Here is a 22,252-nt window from a genome sequence, read left to right on the forward strand (position 1 = left end):
CTCCCACCACCAAGTAGTATCTTGTCTCTCAAGAGAAGGGGCTCTTGGGTTGTGTTGAATTCCAAAGGTCCATGGCCTGGCATGATGACACATCAGCTTCACAAATCAACTAATCAGGTGTGCCTTGGCACTGTGAAGGGTAGCCACTTTGGTTTCCCACCTAAATCCTGACTTGAGCAGGAGTCCAGGAGCCAATGCGACAGCAATTGCCTGACCAGTAGTGCTTTACCTCACTGTGAGGAGGGGGTTTCTGCTTCCAAGTGGTGATGCCAAATGGCATGGATATTCGGGAGCCCTTCAAATCTCAGGTCTCTCAAGTGACGATAGGAAGACAGGTGGCTTCTAGCATGCACCCAAATTTTATACAACTACAGATAGAGAATAATGACTTGAACTGAACATATAAATAGATAAGAGAGTCCATGCAAGCTCAATCCTTATCAAAACAAGATATTTATTTTTCTTCTGAGAAAACCACAGTCTAGAAATGGCCCGGGTGTGCCCATGATTTTATTTCACTTGCGAAGTGGTTCCTGAGTCCTGATACTGCTTGAGACTTTTAGAGAATGTCGACTCCTGAGAGTCAAAACTTTCAATCTGTTTACCGAACAACTCTTATATATTTAACTTTTTGTATGGTCTCATTCTTTGCTTTTTTGTATATATACTGTTTTGAATTTTCAAAGTTAAATTCTTCTCAGACTGCGCCTTTTCAATTTTACCCTGTCACTTACTACAGAGTTAATAAATATCTTAATCAGAGTAACATACAGGGAATTTGTGTGTATACAGTTTTTATCAATTTAGTACTGCAGATTCATTAGCAGGTCTCCTTTCATTCTAAAGTGTATTTATGTAAACTGAATGTGGTCTTTCTTCAGGTAAGAAACTCCCAATACGAAAGCATAAATAAAAAGATCATTAAGATTAAAAGTTTAATCTAATTTTCATTTATCTAGAAAATTGTAACTGTTAATAAATAAAGCAAATATTGGAAGTTTCTGAACAAACAAGCAAAATAATCACTGTAATACAGAATTTACATATTTATCATTCAGTATTAGAATGAATGGTAGGTAAAAATTGTATTTTTTTTGTTGATAGTGGTGTGGTGGAATATGATGCAGAAGGCTTCACAAAGCTTACTCTGTTGCTGATGTGGAAAGATTTTTGCTTCCTTGTTCACAGTGAGTAACACTCTGCCTCGGGCATAAATGTCTATCCTCTTGAAGATACAAGCTCAGAAGGGAAAAATACAATTACAGGAAACAATTTAAAAGTTTTAGCTATTTTTATCCAGTGCTTAATATATGTATTTTTGATGTGACCATGACACTTTGAAAACATAAAATCCTGATTGTATTTGGAGAAGGGGAGAGGATCCACATCAATAGCGTACTGCCTGCTTCACAGAACACCAAAAGCATTCTGGGAAGTTTTTCTGGTAATTTAAATCAAGATTGAGTTCATAGTTCAAAGTCATCCTTTCAAAAGTGTCAATAATAAGGACCAATGCTATACATAACCTGGGAATACCTAAAATCTTCTGTAACTGTCAGGAATTAATGCATTGATAGTGATAGTAAAGACACTTCAGTGTAGGAAAAACCTATTGAATGAGAAATAATACTACACTGTCGTTAGGAGCCAGAAGTTATTCCTAGACTGAAAGTGTGTAGGCAAAACTGTCTAACAGTTTGCTACAGTACGTAGCTAGATTTGCTGTCATTTGAAATTTTTAAACCAGGATTGTATTACCTTCAAAAAGACATTCTTAATTAAATAAATATATAGAAGTTACTTCATGTAGAAATTAGTAAGTGTGGTTTTGTTACTGCCTTATACGTGTTAACTTATGTAGCAATTATTTTTCCATATGGTAAGGTAAAATTCAGAGGTATCAAAGGTATTTTGGTCTGGGGAAGTTCAGTCTTATTATCTTTTATTTTTGATTGTTACCCTACTCGTTTTTGTTTAAAATAATTATAGTGCAATCTGGGCAGCTGCAACATCGGTGTTTGTTAACACTCTAGCACTGGAATATTTCAGATTACGTCATTTTTGATTGTGGGCTAGCTTTTCATGTGGGAAACTAATGATGTCTTAATGACATCATAGAAATTTGTCCCAGAGTTTTTAAAGCAAGAAGTGGGGATTGCCATTGTTCAGAGAGTCCTTCGCCCTGCATGGTATTGGGATCATCTCACTGATCCCTTTCTTTTTATCACCTAAGACTTCCAGACAGTAATGACCATAAGAGGTCTAGAAAACTCAAACTTGAAATTAAAAAACTTCCATCATATTAGTATGATTTACATTGTGGAAGAAAAGAAATAAAGCTGATATTTTTTGAAAAATTGTCCTTACTACATCTTTACTTACTCTTCAACTACAATTGAGAATTGGTCACTGGGCGATTGTCTTCTATGAGATGTTGCTTCTTCATGTACAAACTTCTTGAAGATTTCCTACCTTTCTTACTCCCAAATATGTTTTGCTTAATTTAATTGGTGTTAAAATTCCTGTGGATTTGATTTTTGCTGTGGGACAATATAACTTCATAGGTGTTGAAGCACTGAGATTTCAGGGGAATCAAAATTTGAATTTCTGTTAAATAACAGAGTATGTTTTAACTAGGTAATAGTCACAGTGCTTAATTTAACTGGCATGAAAGCTGCAATTATAACTGAATAGTTTATCACTATGTATTAACCCTGTGGCCTTAGAAATCATATAGTGGCTTAGCTGTGTAAGCCATTGCATAACCCGCTTGTTGAACAATCCACTGCAAAAACATTTATGTTCCATGCACTGAAGGATATTGCAATGAAAGGACCGAAACCTGCACTTCATTTCCTGAGTGAAGTAATGTAGGCTTTCATCTCTTAACCACTGACATAACTATGTATATTATGGTTGAATATTTAGCAAGCATCTAATAAAATGTCTGGGAGAGATAACCGTAAGTTGAAAAATGTTCTACTTTATATATTTACTATAGTATGTAGATAAAGATTTCAGAGGAGAATAAATAGGTCAGTATACAGCAAGTACCATGGCAAATCAAATTAAAGGAACCGTAGTAAATTTTACTGACATCTTCATTTTGGTAAAGATTTTAGCTTTAATTGAGATTGTGAGTGGTATAAACCCTAACGTGAGTTGTATTTCCTTTAAAAGATGCATTCAGAGATTTCAAAAATAATTAGGGGGCTTTTTTGCAACTCTTTGCTTACAAATTTGTTTGGAAACTAGGAAGCAAAACACATTAGAAGTACAGTGAAATTACTCAGAATTGTTTTATTGAGTAAACTGAAATAAAGATATGAGGAGAGAAGTGGGAATGTAGTTCTGGATTGCCAAAGCCCAATAACCTCAGAACAATTTCCCTGGCTAAAAAAAAAATTACTTGTGCAGTAGTTATAGAATAAAGAGCAATGTCTACCCACTCTACCTTAAAACACTGAAGAGCTACCTAATTGCAAACCTAATCATTGGATTAATGTAACTGCTGAAGTTATTATATTAGATCAAAGAGCAGTCAAAGGAACTGTTGCTTTAGTGGTTTAGTTCTAAAAATTGATCAAGTGCTTTCAAATATATGACAGAAGAAATAAACATTCAGAGAAGTTCATGCATCCACATGGAAGAGGAAATCGTTAATCAGGCTTAGTGCTTTTGATATTGATACTGTTTATGAGTAAGTCTCAGTATGAAGCTTTGTAAGTAAACTTCAAAATACTGCTGATTTCTTTCTCTTTTATAAACCATCTATGATTAGCTTTTGGAGATAGATATTTCTTCATATTCTTGTTCCTGCACATGTTCTGTGTATTTACACTGTATATAAATATAAACACAAGTTACATTCTCTGTGCACAGTTAAGAATTAAGTAGCCTTATTGGTGTGGACACTAGAATAGGACTCCAAAGCTGCCTGTATATAGGCTTTTCAAAGATTAATTTTTGTCCTACGAGATTTTTAGGTTATCTGCACAAAGGAGATTGACAGAAGTTGGACCGGTTGCAATACCAAATGAAACACTGCTTGTGTTAGCAGTTAGTTGTTTAAGACATCTTGAAAAGGTCATATATTAAACTAAAAAGGTTTTGTTTCATTGAACAATGTTTCAGGGGATGGAGAATGTTGGAAGCTGTATATTAAGTTTGTGTGGGATCTCAGACTTAGGTGAAGTTGGTGGGAACACTTGCTGCCACTGAGCGTGGCTAACTAAAGGAGTTCAGTTTCTGCATTGGGTAACAGTGACCAGGAGGTCCAAAGTGCTGGTCATGTAAAAGCTAAAGTTTTATTCACAAGTGCTATGAGAGTGCCAACTGAAACAGCATTCTGTCCACCCTCTTACCTATCTGTGCAGTTATGTGGTTACCTCTGTCAGAGAATAGATCAGAAATAGGCAACATCTTGTCAAGAAGGAGATTTTTACACAGGAGAGAGAAGCAAGCAAGGGGCCTAGAGCATTAACTGGGTTATAGGAGGTTATACCTATGAGTGTCAGGCTTTGGGCGGACACCTGCTTCTGGATTCAGGGTTTTTTGGTGGAAGTCATCAATGCCGGCTTCTGATGCATTCCAGTTTGGATATTGCTTTCTTGGAAGGTTTGTCAGCAGAGCAATTTGTGTCAGTGCAGTCAACCTACGTGTCTTGAATTGATGGCCTGAGCTAAACAATTGGGGTTCGCTCACATAAGCCTCTTTCGGATCTGGATTAGCACATGTGTCCACAGCCTCAGAAAAGCAGCTTGGAAAATAAAGATACAAAGAATTTTTGGTAGCCATGTTTGTCAGGTGAGGCTTAGGAGGAGGGGAAAAAAAATAGGACATTTGGGGAAAAAGCAGTAGTAGTTGGGAAGACAAGTTTACACTACTGTGCAAAGAAAGTACACTTTATTCCAGTAGTGTTCAGAGAAAGAGGAATGTATGCCTGCTCACTGTAAATAAACAGAATTGCGTTGAAGAAGTGATTTGTTCTATCAGTTCCCTTCCCAAGCAGAAATAACTCATTAGGCTTCAGATATTGTTTTAGTCATTCAGTAGAGCAACAATAATCCTTAGAATTTAGGTAAATTTTAACTTTTCAGGCACCTGGTATAGTTTAAGATGTTACCTGCCCTTTAAGGGAGATTACCCTACCTCTGAAAAGTCAACAGAACAGAGCTAATGAGCATTCGTCAGTCCCTTCATCTATTCCTCCTGCAGCTGTTTAAATAAACAAGTTAGACTATGTGGTATTAAATGGCTAGCAAGGAGGTTTGGTAAAGTCTTAAACGGAAGATTTTTCCTAGACGAACATGTGTCTGATTGCTTAGTGTTTGCTATTTAGGTTTAGGAAAGCTTATGTGAGAAGGCAAAAGTATTTTCTTTCATCTAAGATTGTACTTATTGTTCTTTTTGAAATTGCTTCTGCAGATTCCTATTTGAAAAACCACATGCCTACAATAATAACTTCACAGTCACTGAGATAATAAAAATGTTTAAGAACTATTTGTTAATCCGAGCAATTTGGAACCCAGAACATGAGACTGCTTTCTGTAACATACCTTTATCTGCCTGTAGTTTTGGCCATAGAGCCCTCTCTGTTATATAGGACCTATAGATCTTGTTAAATGTAAATGTTAGAAGTAGCTAGTGTTTGTTGTTTTGATATAGTATTTAATGCGGTTGGAAAATGCTCAATGACTCCTGTGTGCTACCGGAGTATGAATAACCATTTGAGTGGGGTTGGTAGTTTTAGAGATACATTTTTTTCGGTCTTCTGTCATGTAAGATTTGCTCACATATCTTTTGGAAGCTGAAAGGAAGATAGCCTTCAAGAGTTGCACTTCTTCGTCAATATCAGTGCCTGGCAGTCATCACAATTAACACTTAAAATTCCGGGAAAAAAATCTTTGGAGGAAATTCAGATTGCATTGGCTCTACTTCTTCAGGGAAGTTAGTCTGACTGTGAAAGAAAAGCCTCTTCAAGAAAAGGTATGGAAAAATAAACTGTTGTCTGCCTCAGTCGTTTACTGAAAAAGGGCCAAGTGTTGAGTGGAATATTTACATTAAATCACTTCTGTGAGCTTTTATCTAATGAGGTGTTTTGGCTTGCTTACATAGTGCTTTTATTTTATTCTTCTCATTGTTCCTTATATGAAAATGGAAATTTATGACTCCGTGAAAAATAAGGGAGAGGAAAAAAGAGAGAACACGACAATGTGAATAACAAGTTATAGGAGAATGGAGTGATGTCTGGTAGTGTCAGGAAAGCAGGACAGTTCAGCAGCAATGTCAAGCATAACAAAATACATGTTTTAGAAGTCCAGTAGAGAGAAGTTCAATACTGATGAAAAAAAGTCTGCAAAGATTGTATAGGGATGTCATTTTGTTCTTAAATGAGAAACTGAAGATTAACAAAGGCCCAGTGATGTAAAACTGGCTGGCAGAAGTCAAAAGCCATTTGGATCTAGTGCTTGAGAGTAATTTTTTGACTGCTCAGCAAGCAGATAAATGTCTTCACGAGGCATTCTTTTCCTCTGACTCTCAGTGCTTATAGTCGGTACCATGTATTTCTTTGAATCTGGTCTTGAGCACGTCGTTCTGCCTACAGCAAAATATACCCGGAGCAGAGGGGGTCTCTTCAAAACTTTGAATGTTGTTTTAATCACCACAAAACAAAGCATTCTCTGACAATTCCTGTGTAGTGAGGTGCATACCACTTAAGTCAGTGAAAGCTGCGGATACACTGCGGTGCTGTGGATCAGGCAGCATGATGGAAAAGCAGCCCGAGTCACTGGCACACAGTTCTACACTTAACTAGGCATAGGCAGGGGCTAATCCCAGGACTGAATTGCAGCATTTGGAAAATAAATTGGCCTTTTGCTGATCATTTTCTCTGTTGCGTGTTTTTCTCCTATATTTCTAAGGGACACTGCCAACTAGATTTAGTTTGAAATTTGTATTGAAAGCCAATAATTTAATTTTTGTCATTAACAGTACATTAAACATTATGTTCCTTTGATTCCATCCTGGGTATTTACTTGTACGTGAGCTGAATGAGATTTTCCATATTTAGGTATTCATATTGGATGCAAGTGAACCTGAAAACAGAGGTTTTCTTTTCCTCTTTTTCTGTTTCTCTGTGTTCATTTTGTAGTCATGTCACTCACTATAAAATAGTTTTAGGTTCATATTTTAAATTCTGCTAAAAATGGGAGAATGGACACAAGGTGATTTATAAAACTTGATATGAACAGCAACAAACAGTAAACAACTGTTGTGGTAAGAATTCGGTTTTACAAGTATTTTATGATGGCCTTATGTGCGTGGACTAGCAAAGTATTTTTAAGTGTCACTTTCCTGTGGATATTGCCTTTTTAATTTCTGAGAAACCCATATATTTGCCATACCTTTCAAACTGTAGTATATTGCTGTAGACATTAATTGATGTTCTTCCAGGAACTATGAGCACTTTAACAAATGGACTGAAAGGTTTTGTAATAACTTCTTATAAAATTGCACTTTTCAGAAAAGTGAACTATTGCTTTTTCTTATCTAATAGATATATCTGGAGTGCTACTGCTATGTGCCCAAGTACATGGCAGATAACTAACAAATTCTCAGAAAAGATCCCTGAGATAGGGAAGTGATATAATCCTATTTTATCCACTCAATTTTTGAAAAAAAGTAATTGGGTCACAAAGAGTCATTGACAGAGCTGGGATTTTAGTACAGATCATGGTACTTTTTCTTCTTACTCTATGTCTGTGCTGGTGTCTACACATTTTGACATCTCACATGGCATTCACAGATAGTTTTTCTCTAAGGTGAGAACTACATTAAAGGTGTGAGATATAGCAAGTTGAAAATGCTCATAGTAGCAAGTAGAAAGCAAATATTTTGTTTTCAGTCTGGAAAGGAGATGATGAGCATGATTTCACAGGAATCAGTCTTGGGTTCAATACCAGACAATGCTTTCAGAAAAAAAACAGGGTGATACGAATACCACAAGATTATTAGAGATACGACGTTTCTAGAAATAAGAGCTGCATCAAGGAAAGAAAGATTTTCTTAATCTTTCTTCCCTATCTTCTTCTTCTTTCTCCCCAGTGACAATTACTTTGTCATCAAAGTAAACTTTTTCTAAGAATCCGTATGTAACACAGCAGTAGCACACAAAGGCAACTGCTGCATGCCTTTTATGAAATATATAAATACAATTTACTTTTGAATAATAGTAAGTACACCTTGGTTTAAGATGGAAGTGATCACAAAGATGCTTAAATGTCTAAATGAGGGACTGAGTGCTTAAATTGCTTTTCTGCCTCCTTTGTCACCAGTTCCCCTGCCCCGTTCAACAGCAGGTCCCACATTTTCCCTAATCTTCCTTTTGCTGTTGCTGTTCCTGTAGCAGCCCATCGTGTTGTACTTCACTCCCCTTGCCAGACTGAACTCCAGGTGAGCTTTGACATTCCCAACTGGGTCTCTGCATGCTCAGAGTGTCCACATCTCATGTGCTTCCTTTATATGTTTGAGTTTTGTCAGGAGCTCCTTATTCATCCATGTAGGCCTCCGGCTACTACTGCTTGACTTTCTGCTCATTAGGGTGGTCCATTCTTGAGCTTGGAGGAAGGATCATGGGCCCCTCTTCTCTCCAGCACCATTGTCCCATAGGATTCTTCCATGGGAGGAGCAAGATCCCTGAATGTCCCAAAGTCTGCACCATGAAGCTTAGGGTTGTGATCCTGCTACTTGTCTTGCTTCATCCTCAACTGTAGCATTCACAAGAGAGCACCAAAAATGGCTGGTAGTCTAGAAAGCATGGCTTCAGAGAATATGTTCCACAAAGTAGTTCTTTAGGTCATGAAAAGACAGTAGAAGGATAAGCCTTTAGAACTGTGAAAGGTGGCTTCAAGGGCAAAAGGGATAAATTGTAACATTCAAGAGTGGGAGGAAGCGGTGGGCCTATATTGCAGTAGAGTAGATTTGAGATAAACTTTAAAAATATCTGGAGTGGCTTAATTGGCTAGCTGGGTGAGGCGAGATTACACTGTGTTGTGATTTGAAAGCTGTAATCGCGCATGGAGTGGAGTAGAAAGAACAGGATAGCATGCGTGTCAGCAAAGGGTCCTTTTGTGTCAACAAAGGGTCCTCTTGACCTGCAGGATAATGTCACGCTGATCACAGATGAGAATGAAATAAATCAGTTTCCTTTCAAATCCCAGGCAGCATGTAAAACCGGAAAAAGAACTTACTTGCAAGCCTCGTAAGCTTAATAAAGTGTCAGTGAGAGAAGCCAATGTTTTTGCACAGCTGCTTTTCAGGTAAAAACATGCTTTAGGAGTCTTCCCGTCCTGCTGGAAGGTAATATAAAGCTTCTCAGCATTTAACAGTGCGTCTCTACTGGGAAAGCAGAGAAAAAGTTTTTGCCTTTTCTCCAACAATTACATGCAATGGTCACCAGCCTGTGCCAAGAAAGGGCACAGCTTGCTTTTTACGCCCATAACAACTGCAACTGTATGTAAAGTATAAGCTTCAAGCAATTCAGATGGAGAAGCAGCAGCTTTTAGTAGCATCAATCTCATCAGCACTTAGAGAAGTTACTATAGAAACTGTTACAGCAGAAACAATAAAAGGAAATAAAAACGGAAGGGGGAGGGAATGAAGATCTTTGAGAATTTGAGGTAAAAATAAAGTGAAATAGATGTCAGTAGCTGAAGCTAGTGAGGTAAAAATAAAAAGCCTTTCTCGTAATTAAAATAATCAAGGTTACAGAAATTAGAGAAGGAAAAGACCTGTGAGGCCATTATGCCATTTCTTTGGGCTCAATATAGGATTATGAAATATTCCATGGGATATTTTTAGGAGGTAGTCCAGTCTTGCTGTAGAAGTCCAAAAGAATATGACGTAGTTGAGGTGGGTGATAACACTCCAAAGCAAGAAGACATTATAAAGCAGTTTTTGGGTTAAGTTACATCACTCTTTCATGGTCTTTGACCTCATAGCTGGAAACTGCTTGAAGAATATCTTGATTTGATCTGATACTTAGTTCCTCTGTAAGACTAAACAAAGAATTAGATACTCTGTCTTCAGCACATGACTGTAACTTAAGGTATTTAAACTATTTTTGTCACATTTCTTTAAAATGCTGGTTTTGTATGAAGGATGGTGTACGTAAGATAGAGGTTATGATAAAGACATGGGATATTTTTACAACCATATTATCTGCCTATGTTGAAAGAAAATCAAAACAATAGTAATCATATATCTAGTTGTCATTGGTGCCTAGACTATATTGTAGTTCCTGTTATCAGTGGAATGAGAAACACAAGACAAGACAGCAGTCTTGCAACTCATGCAGTCCTCTTCAATTAAAAACAGGTTACATACTTTATATTTAAAAAAAAAAAAACAACAAACCAAGGAAAACTAAGTGATAAATTTATTCTAGTCTCATTGAAATCCACAAGTAAACAAATCTACTCTCTGTAATATGCTGGAATAGTTTAATCCATCACAATTCATTGTTTCCATTCTTCAGAAATATATAAGGGCTGTCTAAGAACACTGGAATTAAAAGTAACCACTTCTGTATCTCAGAATTTGAAGCTGGCCATTCCCATGGATGTGATGTGGTCATAAGACACATTAGGGAAAGGGATATACTGTTGGTGCAAAAATTTTGAAAAAAGAAGAACCAATTCTTATTTCGAATGTAGCCTGGACTGACAATAAATGAAAGTCATTCCTGTCCAATTAAAAAAAGAAGGAAAAAATATGGAAAATCAGATTCCTTTAAGTATTCCTTAATGTCATGATGAACATTACTGAAGTTAGTGCAAACTGGGCATTTGCCAGCACTCCTAATAACTGCTGTCAGCCAGCTCATGTTCTGCAGGTAGTGTGATAAACCTGTGCTAAAGAAAAGGTTCCTCAGCCATTTTCCTCTTTCTCATCCCAACTGAATTCTTACTAATGACCTTCTAATAATCATCTTTTAAACATTTACGTGGGCTCCCTTCCCATTCTTGAATATTATACTTGCTGACAACGGTCGCGAAGATCTTGTGTTGTTGAGGATCAATCATTATACAAATGCAGTTCCAGGACCGTGTCCTTAGTGAGATGTTCTGTTGCCAGATGCATTTCCCAGTACAAACCAAGGAGCCATGAATTCTATATATTCACGTAAATTGTTATAATCCCAAATATTGCCATTTTTCCATTATTACAATCACATTTCAGTGTTTATCTTCCATTGTTTAGTATTGTACATTCAGTTGATACATAACTGATGCAGTTAAGAAAAAAAGTAGTTCTTTCTTTTTTGATAGTATTGTATTTTTGTAGTACTTATTTGGAAATATTTTGTCATCTTATTCACTTACTATACAACTGTTCACTTTGCCGACGGGGTGGGTATTTCCCCTAGCAAGGGCAGGGTTAATTATTTCAAAATCAGCTGTGATTATCAACACACCCAAAGTGCTGTAAGTGTCTCAGCTAAAATACCATAAACAGCTTTTCATTTCACATTGGAAATTTTGAAATGTTGATTTCAAAATAGCATCTTCCTGCAAATAACCTGTTTTTCTCCAGAAGGGATGTTAGCCCTAATAATATTTAACAAAGTCAAATTGCTATGACTGTGCTCTGTAAACCTAAAGTCCCACACTAATGCCATTGATATGTTATTTGTCATCCTTGCTCTCTCATTCTTGCAAGACAACATCATCACACACTAAAGCAGGATAGCTGTCACATTTTGTAATTCTCTGTGTGTTTTGAGCCAAATTTACCCTTTCATTTTTTGCCAGTAGAATGTAGGCTAAAGGCCCTCAGCACAGAATTGTCGAGGAAAGATTCACTATGCAAAACAGCCTAAAATCCTGCCCTGCAGAGATTTGTGCTAGCCACTACCATCCCCAAAATGCCTGTGACTGAATCTGTTCAGGTTTCTCAGTAGGTACAGTGATCAATATGACTTCTGAAGACCTTCTGTACTGGAGTTTCTGTGTAAAAGGTGAAGATTGCTGTTTTCCCTTGAACTTAGGTGAAGATATTTCACCCATTGTACAGGCTGTCTGGAATAGCTTTCTCATAGGAGAAGTCATGTCAGAAAACCTACAAAAAAAAATTCTTTTTAAAATACAGCTTGATGGGTCTTTGAGGAGCATTATATAATACGGTATCTGTGTTACCACCGAGTTGCATTGTAAATTCACATGGGTCTTACCCACATTAACACATCATGAAAACTGGAGAGCTCTGAGTTCAAGGAACTTTTCAGTCTGAGGCAGTACATTCAAATCCACAAGTTGTTTTTCCCAGCAGTGTGAGCTCAGTTGCAAGTAAAGGCAGAGAGAATGTGAAATTCAGTGAACCAAAAAAAGAACAAGCAAAAAGATGATGAATATATACTAATAAGAGACAGTTCTGGAGCCTGGAATATGTGTTTCCTGTTTCCATGACTGACTTCATCAGAAGTACTTGAATGCAGAGGCAGTCTCTGGCCAAAGTTGGATGATAAGTAAGGAGTGAGTCAGGGGATTTCGGGAAGAGAACAGATAGTATCAGGCTAAGATTGTTCAGTGTTCTCTGGAAATTTGGGTTTCGCACATCTTTCCTGTACCCTTCTTGTTTTCCTGGTGAAATAATTTAAACAAAACTTTTCACGTGTCGAGTAATCATTGATTCTGAATTACCTACTACAGCAATCAACATTGGAAGGAGTTGTGTTTGGCTATATGAAATATTACCTACTATTACATCTCAGAAGAATTGGGTCCCACAGGCTGGCACTTTACATCAGCAGACAAGCTGACTATCCTTTCCTTGTTCCTTTATTCCCAGTCTGGAATCCCTAAATAGCCTCTAAACTCGTGAATTAAGGTTGTGCAGGCAATGGAATCTTGTAGAAGTGGAAATCCCGGCAGTAAAATATCCAGATCAGCCAGTGTTTCTGAGTGCAAAACAAATTATAGGTGCAATAAACTGCAGCAGATTCAAGCATCCAGAAGTTTAGTAAAATAACCAGCATAGTATCATCCAAGCATTCAAATCGTGCGTACCATTCAGTGAGTAAATGTTGACTTCTGTGAAAATAAACATCTAGATTTATCCAGTGCCATACAAAGGATGAATAAACCTTTTCTCTAGAACAGGGGAACAGCATATTGAAAATTTTCTAAATATTACCATCTAAGTACTCTGAAATATTTGTATGGTCAGCATGCATTTCAAGCATGGTTTTGTTTTCCCTTCTCTCCAGTACTTAAAAGTGAAGAGGGGAGCACTGTGATAAACCTGCCTTTTTCTTCTGAATATTTTTCTTTCAGAAACCCTATAACAGCACCAGTATATGCTTTTGCCGAGACATCCCTTCCACATTTCATATCCTGTTTGAAAACCTATAAAATGCTAATGATATTATTTTAAAGTTAGTAAGACTGTCAAAACCAACTCTAGTTGTTGACATAAGCTTAACAAACTACATAACCTGTTTCCAATCTCAGATGGTTGTTCTTTAAGAAAATGAACGATTAAACCTTACTGATTCATTGGACAGCTTTTTAGTTATTAATGAATTGGGATTTTGGCTTTAAGATAACTATGTTTTGAATATATGTATGCGTTAAATGCTAACTAAGTCAAGAAAAGCAAATTTGTGTGTTAGTTCTCGATAGTTTCTTATGTTTCAAAAAGAGAGCAACTTCAACTATTTATAAACTGTAATTAAGTTTCTTTACAACATGACTCATTCTCAACAAGCAAGTGCTTTTTCTTTTACTTTCCTATGAACTGTGTGGGAAAATTAGGGTTCAATCACTGAAGAATTTACTCAATGTTTAATTACCCAAAACAGCCCTCCAAATTCTGCTCATGTAGAGCTTTCATAAAGACGTGATTTTCCCCACACTATGGCTTTCTAAAAGTTGACTTTTAAAAAATGATCTGTAAATTGTAACATAGAAGAAAGCAGTGTTTTACTATGGTATTGGCTTCTTTCTCCAGTCTGCTTCTTTGAGGTCCTCTTATATTAACGGTGTGATGCTTAGGAAAGCCAAAGTAAGAAATCATCAGGATTAAATTACTTTCAGCATGGAACTGAATTAGAAAGCTTTACTTTCCTGAATGAGCTAATTGTTTAAATTTTCCAAAGGAAATGTTTCTATTTCTGTGAGAGAAGGGGCAAATAGGACTTCCTCTGACATAATTTTCATTTTAAATCTGAGTTTGACAGCAAGATTTTTACCTTCATAACCAAATATTACTGCTTAACTGCATGACTTGTGTAAGCTTGCTAGTTGAAGTGACTCACTTACGTAGATGAAGTTATTTTTAGGGAGATAATTTGCACTGTTTAGAAGAGGAAAAAAAGGGAGAGAGAGTCCTACTAAGAGCTAGATCCCTCATTATAGTTTACAGAGCTCGTGAACCCAGCATCCAAGCAAAAGATGACTAAGCAAGGGGTCTATTGGTACTTTCAGGAATTTACAGACATGACTCATCTGCTTATTTTCTGCCGACATATCACCAGGGTACTTTGTGAGTCAGCTGTTATTTGGAAATAGTACTTGTATTCAACATGAATACATTTTTGTAGTTCTTAGGTAACTAGCATGCCAAACCAAAGCGGGCTTTTATAGTTTGCCTAGTTCAGATGTTGATTTACAAAAGCAGTGTGTTTTTTTTAACTGTGATGCATTTTTCATGACAAAGTGTAAATGTGGTCTGGGATGTAATTGTGATAACACCTTTGCCACCTTACGTATAGCATGAAGACAGATCTGATTTTGTATTAATGCACAGATTGAGTCAGATTGCCTATATGACCAGGTTAAAAAAAAAGGATTATCAACCTATGTGACTATGAGCAGAATTTGACCTTTTATCTTCAAAGCACCTTGCTAGTGTTGATTACCAGTGATATTTGCTTATTTTTCATGTACAATAAAACACTTCACCTCAAATTCAAGTATTCTGTGCACTCACAGTGTCAATGGACGGGGATCCACTGTGACGGAAGTGAGTTCTTGCCTTCCCTTCCTACTGCTGAAATAATAGCTGGCTACCTTGAGATATGTATAACAGTTTACAACTCAAGGCTATTTCCTGTTTACTGGTCTTTTAGGTGTGGTTGTGTTCCACAGTTAGGGACAGGTTTTTTTTACTTGGTCTAGACTCATCTCATACCTTGTATTAAGGAAATACTTGGCTTAGGAAAATGGGAGTTTGGCAATTTTAGGTGAAGGGTAGTGTTAGAAAACAAAGACAGATCAAATTTTTCAAAACTCTACTTGCAGTTCAGGATAATACTGCTCTTGGCCAGATGTGGGATGCACAATTTTAAATCTAATTTACTTATCTGATTTAACAGTTTATAATGTAAGTAATTCCTGAAAATTCCTATATAGGTTTTGGTTAATAGAACAAAAAAAAGTTTTCTGTTATATTTTGGTGGTACCTTTGCTGGAAGAATGTTTTTGTAAAAGAAAGGCTTCTTGTAATAAATGGAAGTGTCTCTGTAGTGAAAGTGATGTCTTGATTATCTATTTAAACACCATTTCTGGTGCTAGATACTTTCTCTTAAGTGCAAGCCTTTAGTTTTAAGTAAGAGGAAGAAAACTGCTGCTGCTTGCCCCGATTATGTAGACAGAGGTTTTCAAAGGAAGGTTAATGAAAGTTAGAAATTCTCAAGTAAAAAGTATAAGGACTAAACTATTACTTGAGTGTTTTGCTGAAGTTTATTATTCCTTTCACACGGTGATAAAATCCACAAGCATGCATAGTATTTTTCCTTCAAGGAGTTGGTACTTAAGAAGGAAAAAGATGCACTAGAGGAACAGAGTTTAAGCACTCAGAGCTGGAGAAGTATATTTATAATGTTAAAACGGAGAGCCTGTCTCCTTGCTTCATACTCTTTTCCACAGTGAAGTCCTTCAGAGGTTGCAGCACACATGTACAATCTGCAAGGTGAGGAGACAGCTTGCTTGTTGATAAATGGCCTCGATACACCAGTGTTTTCCAGGGTTGTTATTTAATGATGTTATAAAGAGGAATTTGACAGAGCAATCTTCAAATCTAACCTTTGTTACAGCAGTGATCTGCCCTCAAATTAGAAGAACTCTGCCCATGTCATTACCGCTTAAATATCTGCTGGAAACTGCTGTGTGAGCTGAGTCACCAGGACTCTGGGAGTTATCACGTGTAGCTCAGACACTGGGTCATGAACTGAGCAAATGCTGTCGTCCACAGTGATTTGTTTTATTTTGAGACCATGGCTAGAATATCACATTTGGTTTTGTGTACTTCACAGCTACAAATGGTTTTACTCAATGAGTTTTGAGGTTAATTTGGGGAAAAGGGAGCTATGGTTTGGCTGATGCACATCCAGGTATTCAGACGTGCTTAGAAAAACTGAAAAATGAAGGGACTAGCAGGGTGATCGCATGGGATTTGGAAAAATAAAAACTGTCTTGCCACTGATATCTCAGTCTGTGAGCAGAGATTTCAAAGGAAGTGCTGGAATCTCTGCTCCATGAGTATTTAAAAGTAGAAAATACAGTGCATTATCAAGCATACTAGAGGGGAGATCCTGTTCCGCGTGAGGATGGGTTTAGTCCTGTAATGTTCCTTTCGCTTTCTTCAAATTCTGTTTGTACTGATTTTGCCACCTGCTTTGATTATTACTTCAGCTATTACAGCCTATTTATTAATTTAGGAGTCTTTCCTTCTCTTGAAGAAGGACTGTGAAATGATAAAGAGAGAATACTGAGAACCCAGACTTATAAAAATGAATTATAATCTTATTAATTTATTTCACTCACTGGTATTTAAGATTTACAGAGAGTTACTGTTCCATTGCACTGTTCTTTCATTGTGCAGAATTAAAGAGTTGTGATTTGGAGGATAACAAAAAGTACAATCATAGGTGCTTTGTAAATGAAGTCTACACCTGAAGAAATGCACATTCCTTTGTTAATTTTGGTGTTAGATTAGACATTTAATGTAAATAATTCATGTCTGTTATCATAACTCAATTTACAGATTTCTGAAGCCTCCTGAAATTAAAAGTAGACCAAGAAAATCTGAACTATAAATCTAGCAGTGAAAAAGTTAAGTTACAAACCAGTTTTTGACCATATTATTAACTGTTGTAGACTATTTTATTGTTCTGCCAGACCTAGCTGATCATGAGACAGTGATAAGCAAAGGGAACTAAGAGGTTCTGATTTTTATTTTTAGTGAGATATTTTGGGTATTAATGACTTTGCAGTGTGTTTTTGGTTTTGCGGTGGATTTTTGTCTGGCAGATGACAGCAAGTTGAGATCTTTCCCAACTCATGTGACTGAGTCCTTTATGTGACATCCTTTATCAAATCATTTAACCACTATAGGTCTCAGACAACTGTAAAATGAGAATGATAATGTTTTTGATGTCCGTAGGGACACTAAAATGAATTGGCTAAAGCAGATAAAGAGAAAATTGTTTCTTGAATGGAAAGTATAAACAAATGTATTTTGTGAATTTTTGAAAGAGAGGATTTAGCTATGAAGGAAAATAATTGTTGTTTTTTCTATAACAAAATAATCATGGTGTAAACATTATGATTAGCATAGAAATACAATACACGAACTAAACAGTTTTTTTAATTACGTACTTTACAAAAATATTTTGATAAAGCAAAGCGTCCCATACAGCAATATGTTGGAATCATTACTTACAAGAAATACAGTAGTACATTTTAGGAGTAATCATCAATTTCTCCTTTTCTGTCACCCTTAAATCATTAGAAAGGAATAATATATTCCCAGTTTAAAAGAAGGAAAAAATGCAATAGCATAGTTTTACGACCTTTTTTTTTTTTAATTTCAGTTGACCTACCCCTGTACTTTCCTCGAGACCAACCAACTCTAACATTTCAGTCCGTCTACCACTTCACTAACAGTGGCCAGCTGTACTCCCAGGCCCAGAAGAATTACCCTTACAGCCCCCGCTGGGATGGCAATGAAATGGCCAAGAGAGCAAAGTAAGTCAGATTGCTTGTTTCCTGCTAAATAGTCCATCTGTTACACCATCATCTGTCGGTAGAAATTTCGTTTGGATTTAATTGTACATTTCCAGCATTACAAAAGCTGAACCTGGTTTTGTTTTCATACAGCGTTCCCGTATATGAGTATAGACAGATACTTCATTAGTCATGCTTATTACATTAGTGCCAGAGGACTGATTAAAAGAAGACTCTTTCTGCTGGGCATTATACGGGCACAGAGCGGTGACAATCTCTGTTCCAAAGAGCTTACAATCTAAGTAGACAAGATAGCCCCCAGCAGGAGTAAATCTGCATGGTAGCAGTCAGTCAAGGTAACTCCATGGTTTTGTGTGGGTGTTGAGGGGACCCTGAAGGGAAGCATGTGAGATGGAGAGAGCAAGGAAGAAAAACCTGAAAGATAGGGAATTAGGATGTAGTAAAAAGACATGGAAGAACAGAAGGAGGTAGAGAAAACCACCAATCTGGCATAGGAGGCAGCCCTATCAGAACTTGAGAAAGTTACCTGAAAGTCTGAATATCTCTTTCTTTACTGCTTTTTCTGTTGGCTAGAAACAGAATCTCTGACTCTTTCCTCTGCAGTTTCTCTGCAAGCCCTTGTTTCAGGCTGGGGAAACACCACTTAAGTCTGAGTATCCCCTTTGGTTAAAGATGACAGGACAGCCTCCCCAGAGTGGTTTTGTTGCAAGGACAATCTGCCATGGGCAGTGGTGCCCCTTTTGTATACTAGATATTATACCTCTCTTCTAATGAAGCTAAACATATTTTACCTGACTGGAGCAATATAGGCAATGGCCTTGTTGCGGTATTTCAGTTTTGCAAAGTGTAAAAATGTTAGAACAGCAAGAGATTTAAGCAGGCTGGTTATCAGTTGTTCTGCAAATAAAGGCATCAAACTGCATAAATAACAAGGCATATTGGGGTGAACGTTTTGAATGGCAATCAGAAGATTAAATTAAATTAGCAAAGATGCATAAATACAAGTTGAATGAAAGTAGTTCAAGCTGAGTAAATCAAATGAATGGCATGGTCAGAGACTGATTGTAATTTGGAAATGATGGGAGCAAACAACAATTGACTGAAGCTTTTGCAGATTTTATACTAATTTAAATTTTATGGACAACATCAAGTAACATTTGATTTTGGATTTTGATGCATTGCAATAGAAATTGTTTTACTAGTATTTGGTTGTACTACTGTACTGTCTAGGAGAGCCATTTCTTGATCAAATATGATTTTCTTTTTGTGGACTTGTTTTTTTTTTCTCTGGCAGAATATTATGAGTATTTTATTTAAAAAAAACACCAACCAAAAAACAACAACAATAACTGGAAGCATTACTGTGGCTTTTTTAATGACTGTACTACAAAATGCATTTCTTTTGCAGCTGGAAGCTTACAAGTACCTATGTGCTGTCTGCTAAGTGCATTCATTTATGAGTGGGTGTATACAAATGGACTTCTCTGCCCTGCACTTGAAATTTAGAAGTATGATAACGGTTCTTTTAAAAACCACTAAATGTGTACGCTTACTATCACATGTACGTTTTGTGAGGTTATTCACTCTTATGTTTGAGGCTTTGCATTTAAGTTTTACACTGGATACATAATATGAGAAAGATGATGAGAAGCGGGGGAAGAAAGTATGCTGCAATGTCTGAAATAACTATCATTGAGCTGTAAAGAGACAGAGAAGCTGCTCTAGTTAAAAGCGCTTTGCTTGCAGGAACAGCTAGTGATTCCTGAGTAGGTACCATAAATAAATCTGTATCAAGAAAAGTATGATGTTATGATACATGTTAGCGTATTTTAAGAAAGATTTTTAACACAATTGAGCACCTTATGTAAACACTATTTAAAATATTTGCTAGGGCTTCTTAGAATAGGTTAGTGCGTTTCAACAGAACCAAATAATTCTTCATTCTACTTTATTTTTGTCATAGTCACATTATGGACCAAGTATATGGGAATATATGTACATATATAGGAAAGTATTCTAATTAAATATATTCGTTCAAGCACCACATCAAAACATCCCGAGTAAAACCAGAAAAGAAGGATACATGATTTAGCCTCTAGAAGCAATGTAATTCTGCTCAGCTGAAGTAAATTTAGCCCTGGATAAATCAGAGACAACTTGTTTGTGTTTCTAAATACTGTCTATTAGGTTTTGCTTATATGTAGTCTTTTTCCTTCTTAACCAAATGGTCTCCCAAGTGCTTGGCATCCTTTGAGACAAAACAGCTCTGTTTATGTTTCTGGCCCTACTGTTCTAGGGCCACAGGATCTCCCACTTGATGTTCTGGTATCTGACCAAATCCTCCGCCCTTATTCTAAGACACTTGAGGGATCCGTTTACACCATCTTCCTCACTGTAGCTTAAGACACCATCAAGGACAGCTTTTGCTTGCTCTTGCACCAACTGGGTTCATTAGCTGTCCAGTTATGTATTGGATGAAGCATATATGCCACATTGCTTTATAGGATGTAGAAGCAGCACCAAGTTTGAAATACCATCATTAAAAGATTTCCTCATCCTCGATTTTGGCAAGCCCTGCCTCTGTTTCCAGCAACTCAACACAGCCTGATTATTCATGGGCAGAGCTGTCATAAGTTCATGCCAAAGGGACTTTGATTCTGTGCCCAGCCTTCTCCCAGGGTTGTTTTTTTGTTGTTTTGTTGTGGTTTTTTTTTTCAAACAGGTGGGCCCATCCAATTCCTTCAACTCAGGGGCCAAACTTGAAAGCCTTGGTATCCTTGCTTATCTTTGTGGCCCCCAGCAGAAGTAGGGATCTCTTTTGAAGTTAGGACTTAACCCTTTGCTGTAGCCTTGAGACAATCAGTAGTAATTATAAGTAGGAGCAAAATTACTCCCCTAAAATACATACGTATAGAAGTAGATTGTATGCATTCACACTTAAACACATATCACCTAAATCTAAAAGGCAAATTCTAGCAGGATCTTTTTCATTGAGAGAGTAAAACTGCTCATGTTCTTGCTGAAGTAATTGGACAAATTTATGCCTGTCTGATAAAGTCCACGAAATCGTGTTTCTTTTTCTCTGTGTCCTCTTAAGCAGTTTTTAAAATCACCTGGCTCCTTTGAGGCCTGCTGACTGAGATTCCTCGCTGAGAGATAGCATCTAGTAACTGAAGCTTGCTATTGTTTTAGCTCAGGGATTGCTCCCTGGCTTGATTTAATTCTAAGGGACAATTCAGGTCCTGATTAAAGAATACATTCTATATGCCTCCAGATTGCTTCTTTCTCAACTAAACACAAAATTTTAACCTGTTCCTCCAGCTAGAAAGAGGAAAACCAAAAATATTAAAATTTTCTTACAAGCTGCCAAGATGCCATTTCCTGTCAGTTCACATCTCAGGCTTTGCCTTTCTTAGGTCATTTATTTATATGTCTGTGGCCTCCTGCGTAAGCAGCTTCTCTAAAAGATTTGGTCCTAAAATACAATAGCAAGCCTAAGAAAATACAGTAAATTATGGAAAGTTAGCAGCCTTGTTTGTGGTGTACGTGTGAAGTAAAACATCTCTGTGCGGTTTCCATGGGAAAGCTCTCTTGTTTTTTGCTTAAATAGGCATTCAAGTGTACATAAATGGAGTCTTTAAAGAACATGCAGACTCTAAGCCTGGGATTTTAAGAAGGAATACTGTAAATAAAGCTTGTTTGTTTATACAAATTAAGTTCAGTTCTTAGATGCACTCTGGCCCAATTTCTGTCCGACCCAGTGCTGCTCTGTAGACTTAGGTTATACTTCAGGGAGAGCAAGTCAGGACTCTGTTTACTCTTTTATCCTACATAAATCCACCTACTCGTCATTAAAAATAGCAGGAGGATGGAAGACTGGTATCACAATTAAAAGTTGTTCCGAGGGTTCATATTCTTTTTTTCAAGGTGGCTGATAAAACTGTTTTCTGAATAACATTCTTGTCCCTGACCATTCACCGGTGTTTGCCGAACACGGTGTTAATTTTACATATCCCTCAGGGCTCTCTAAGGGTGAAAGTCTAAAAGGGCTTAAGTGCTCTCAACTGTATATTGGCTGTTGCTCTGCCATAAGGTCAAGTGCAGTTTAAGATTATATGTAGACGCATCTTGTGCGAGCTCAGTATGTATCACCAGCGCGGCTACAGCTACAGTTTGTGCTCAGCGCAAGCATGCTATGATTAGAAAGTGTCAGGCTGGCGCAC

At 37.0% G+C, this 22,252-nt stretch overlaps 1 protein-coding gene across 3 annotated transcripts in view; it reads left to right on the forward strand.

The window, feature by feature from the left end:
- Window positions 1-22,252, forward strand: part of BABAM2 (BRISC and BRCA1 A complex member 2) — a 178,668-nt gene that overhangs the window by 138,411 nt on the left and 18,005 nt on the right. For all 3 annotated transcript variants that reach the window (XM_074863510.1, XM_074863512.1, XM_074863511.1), the window contains 2 exons: window positions 1,105-1,187; window positions 17,876-18,029. In XM_074863510.1, coding sequence (XP_074719611.1) covers window positions 1,105-1,187; window positions 17,876-18,029 — 237 coding nt within the window. The remainder of the gene's footprint in view (window positions 1-1,104; window positions 1,188-17,875; window positions 18,030-22,252) is intronic.

The sequence above is a fragment of the Strix uralensis genome, chromosome 3 (genome assembly GCF_047716275.1).
Source record: "Strix uralensis isolate ZFMK-TIS-50842 chromosome 3, bStrUra1, whole genome shotgun sequence".
In the NCBI taxonomy this organism is placed as follows: Eukaryota; Metazoa; Chordata; class Aves; order Strigiformes; family Strigidae; genus Strix; species Strix uralensis.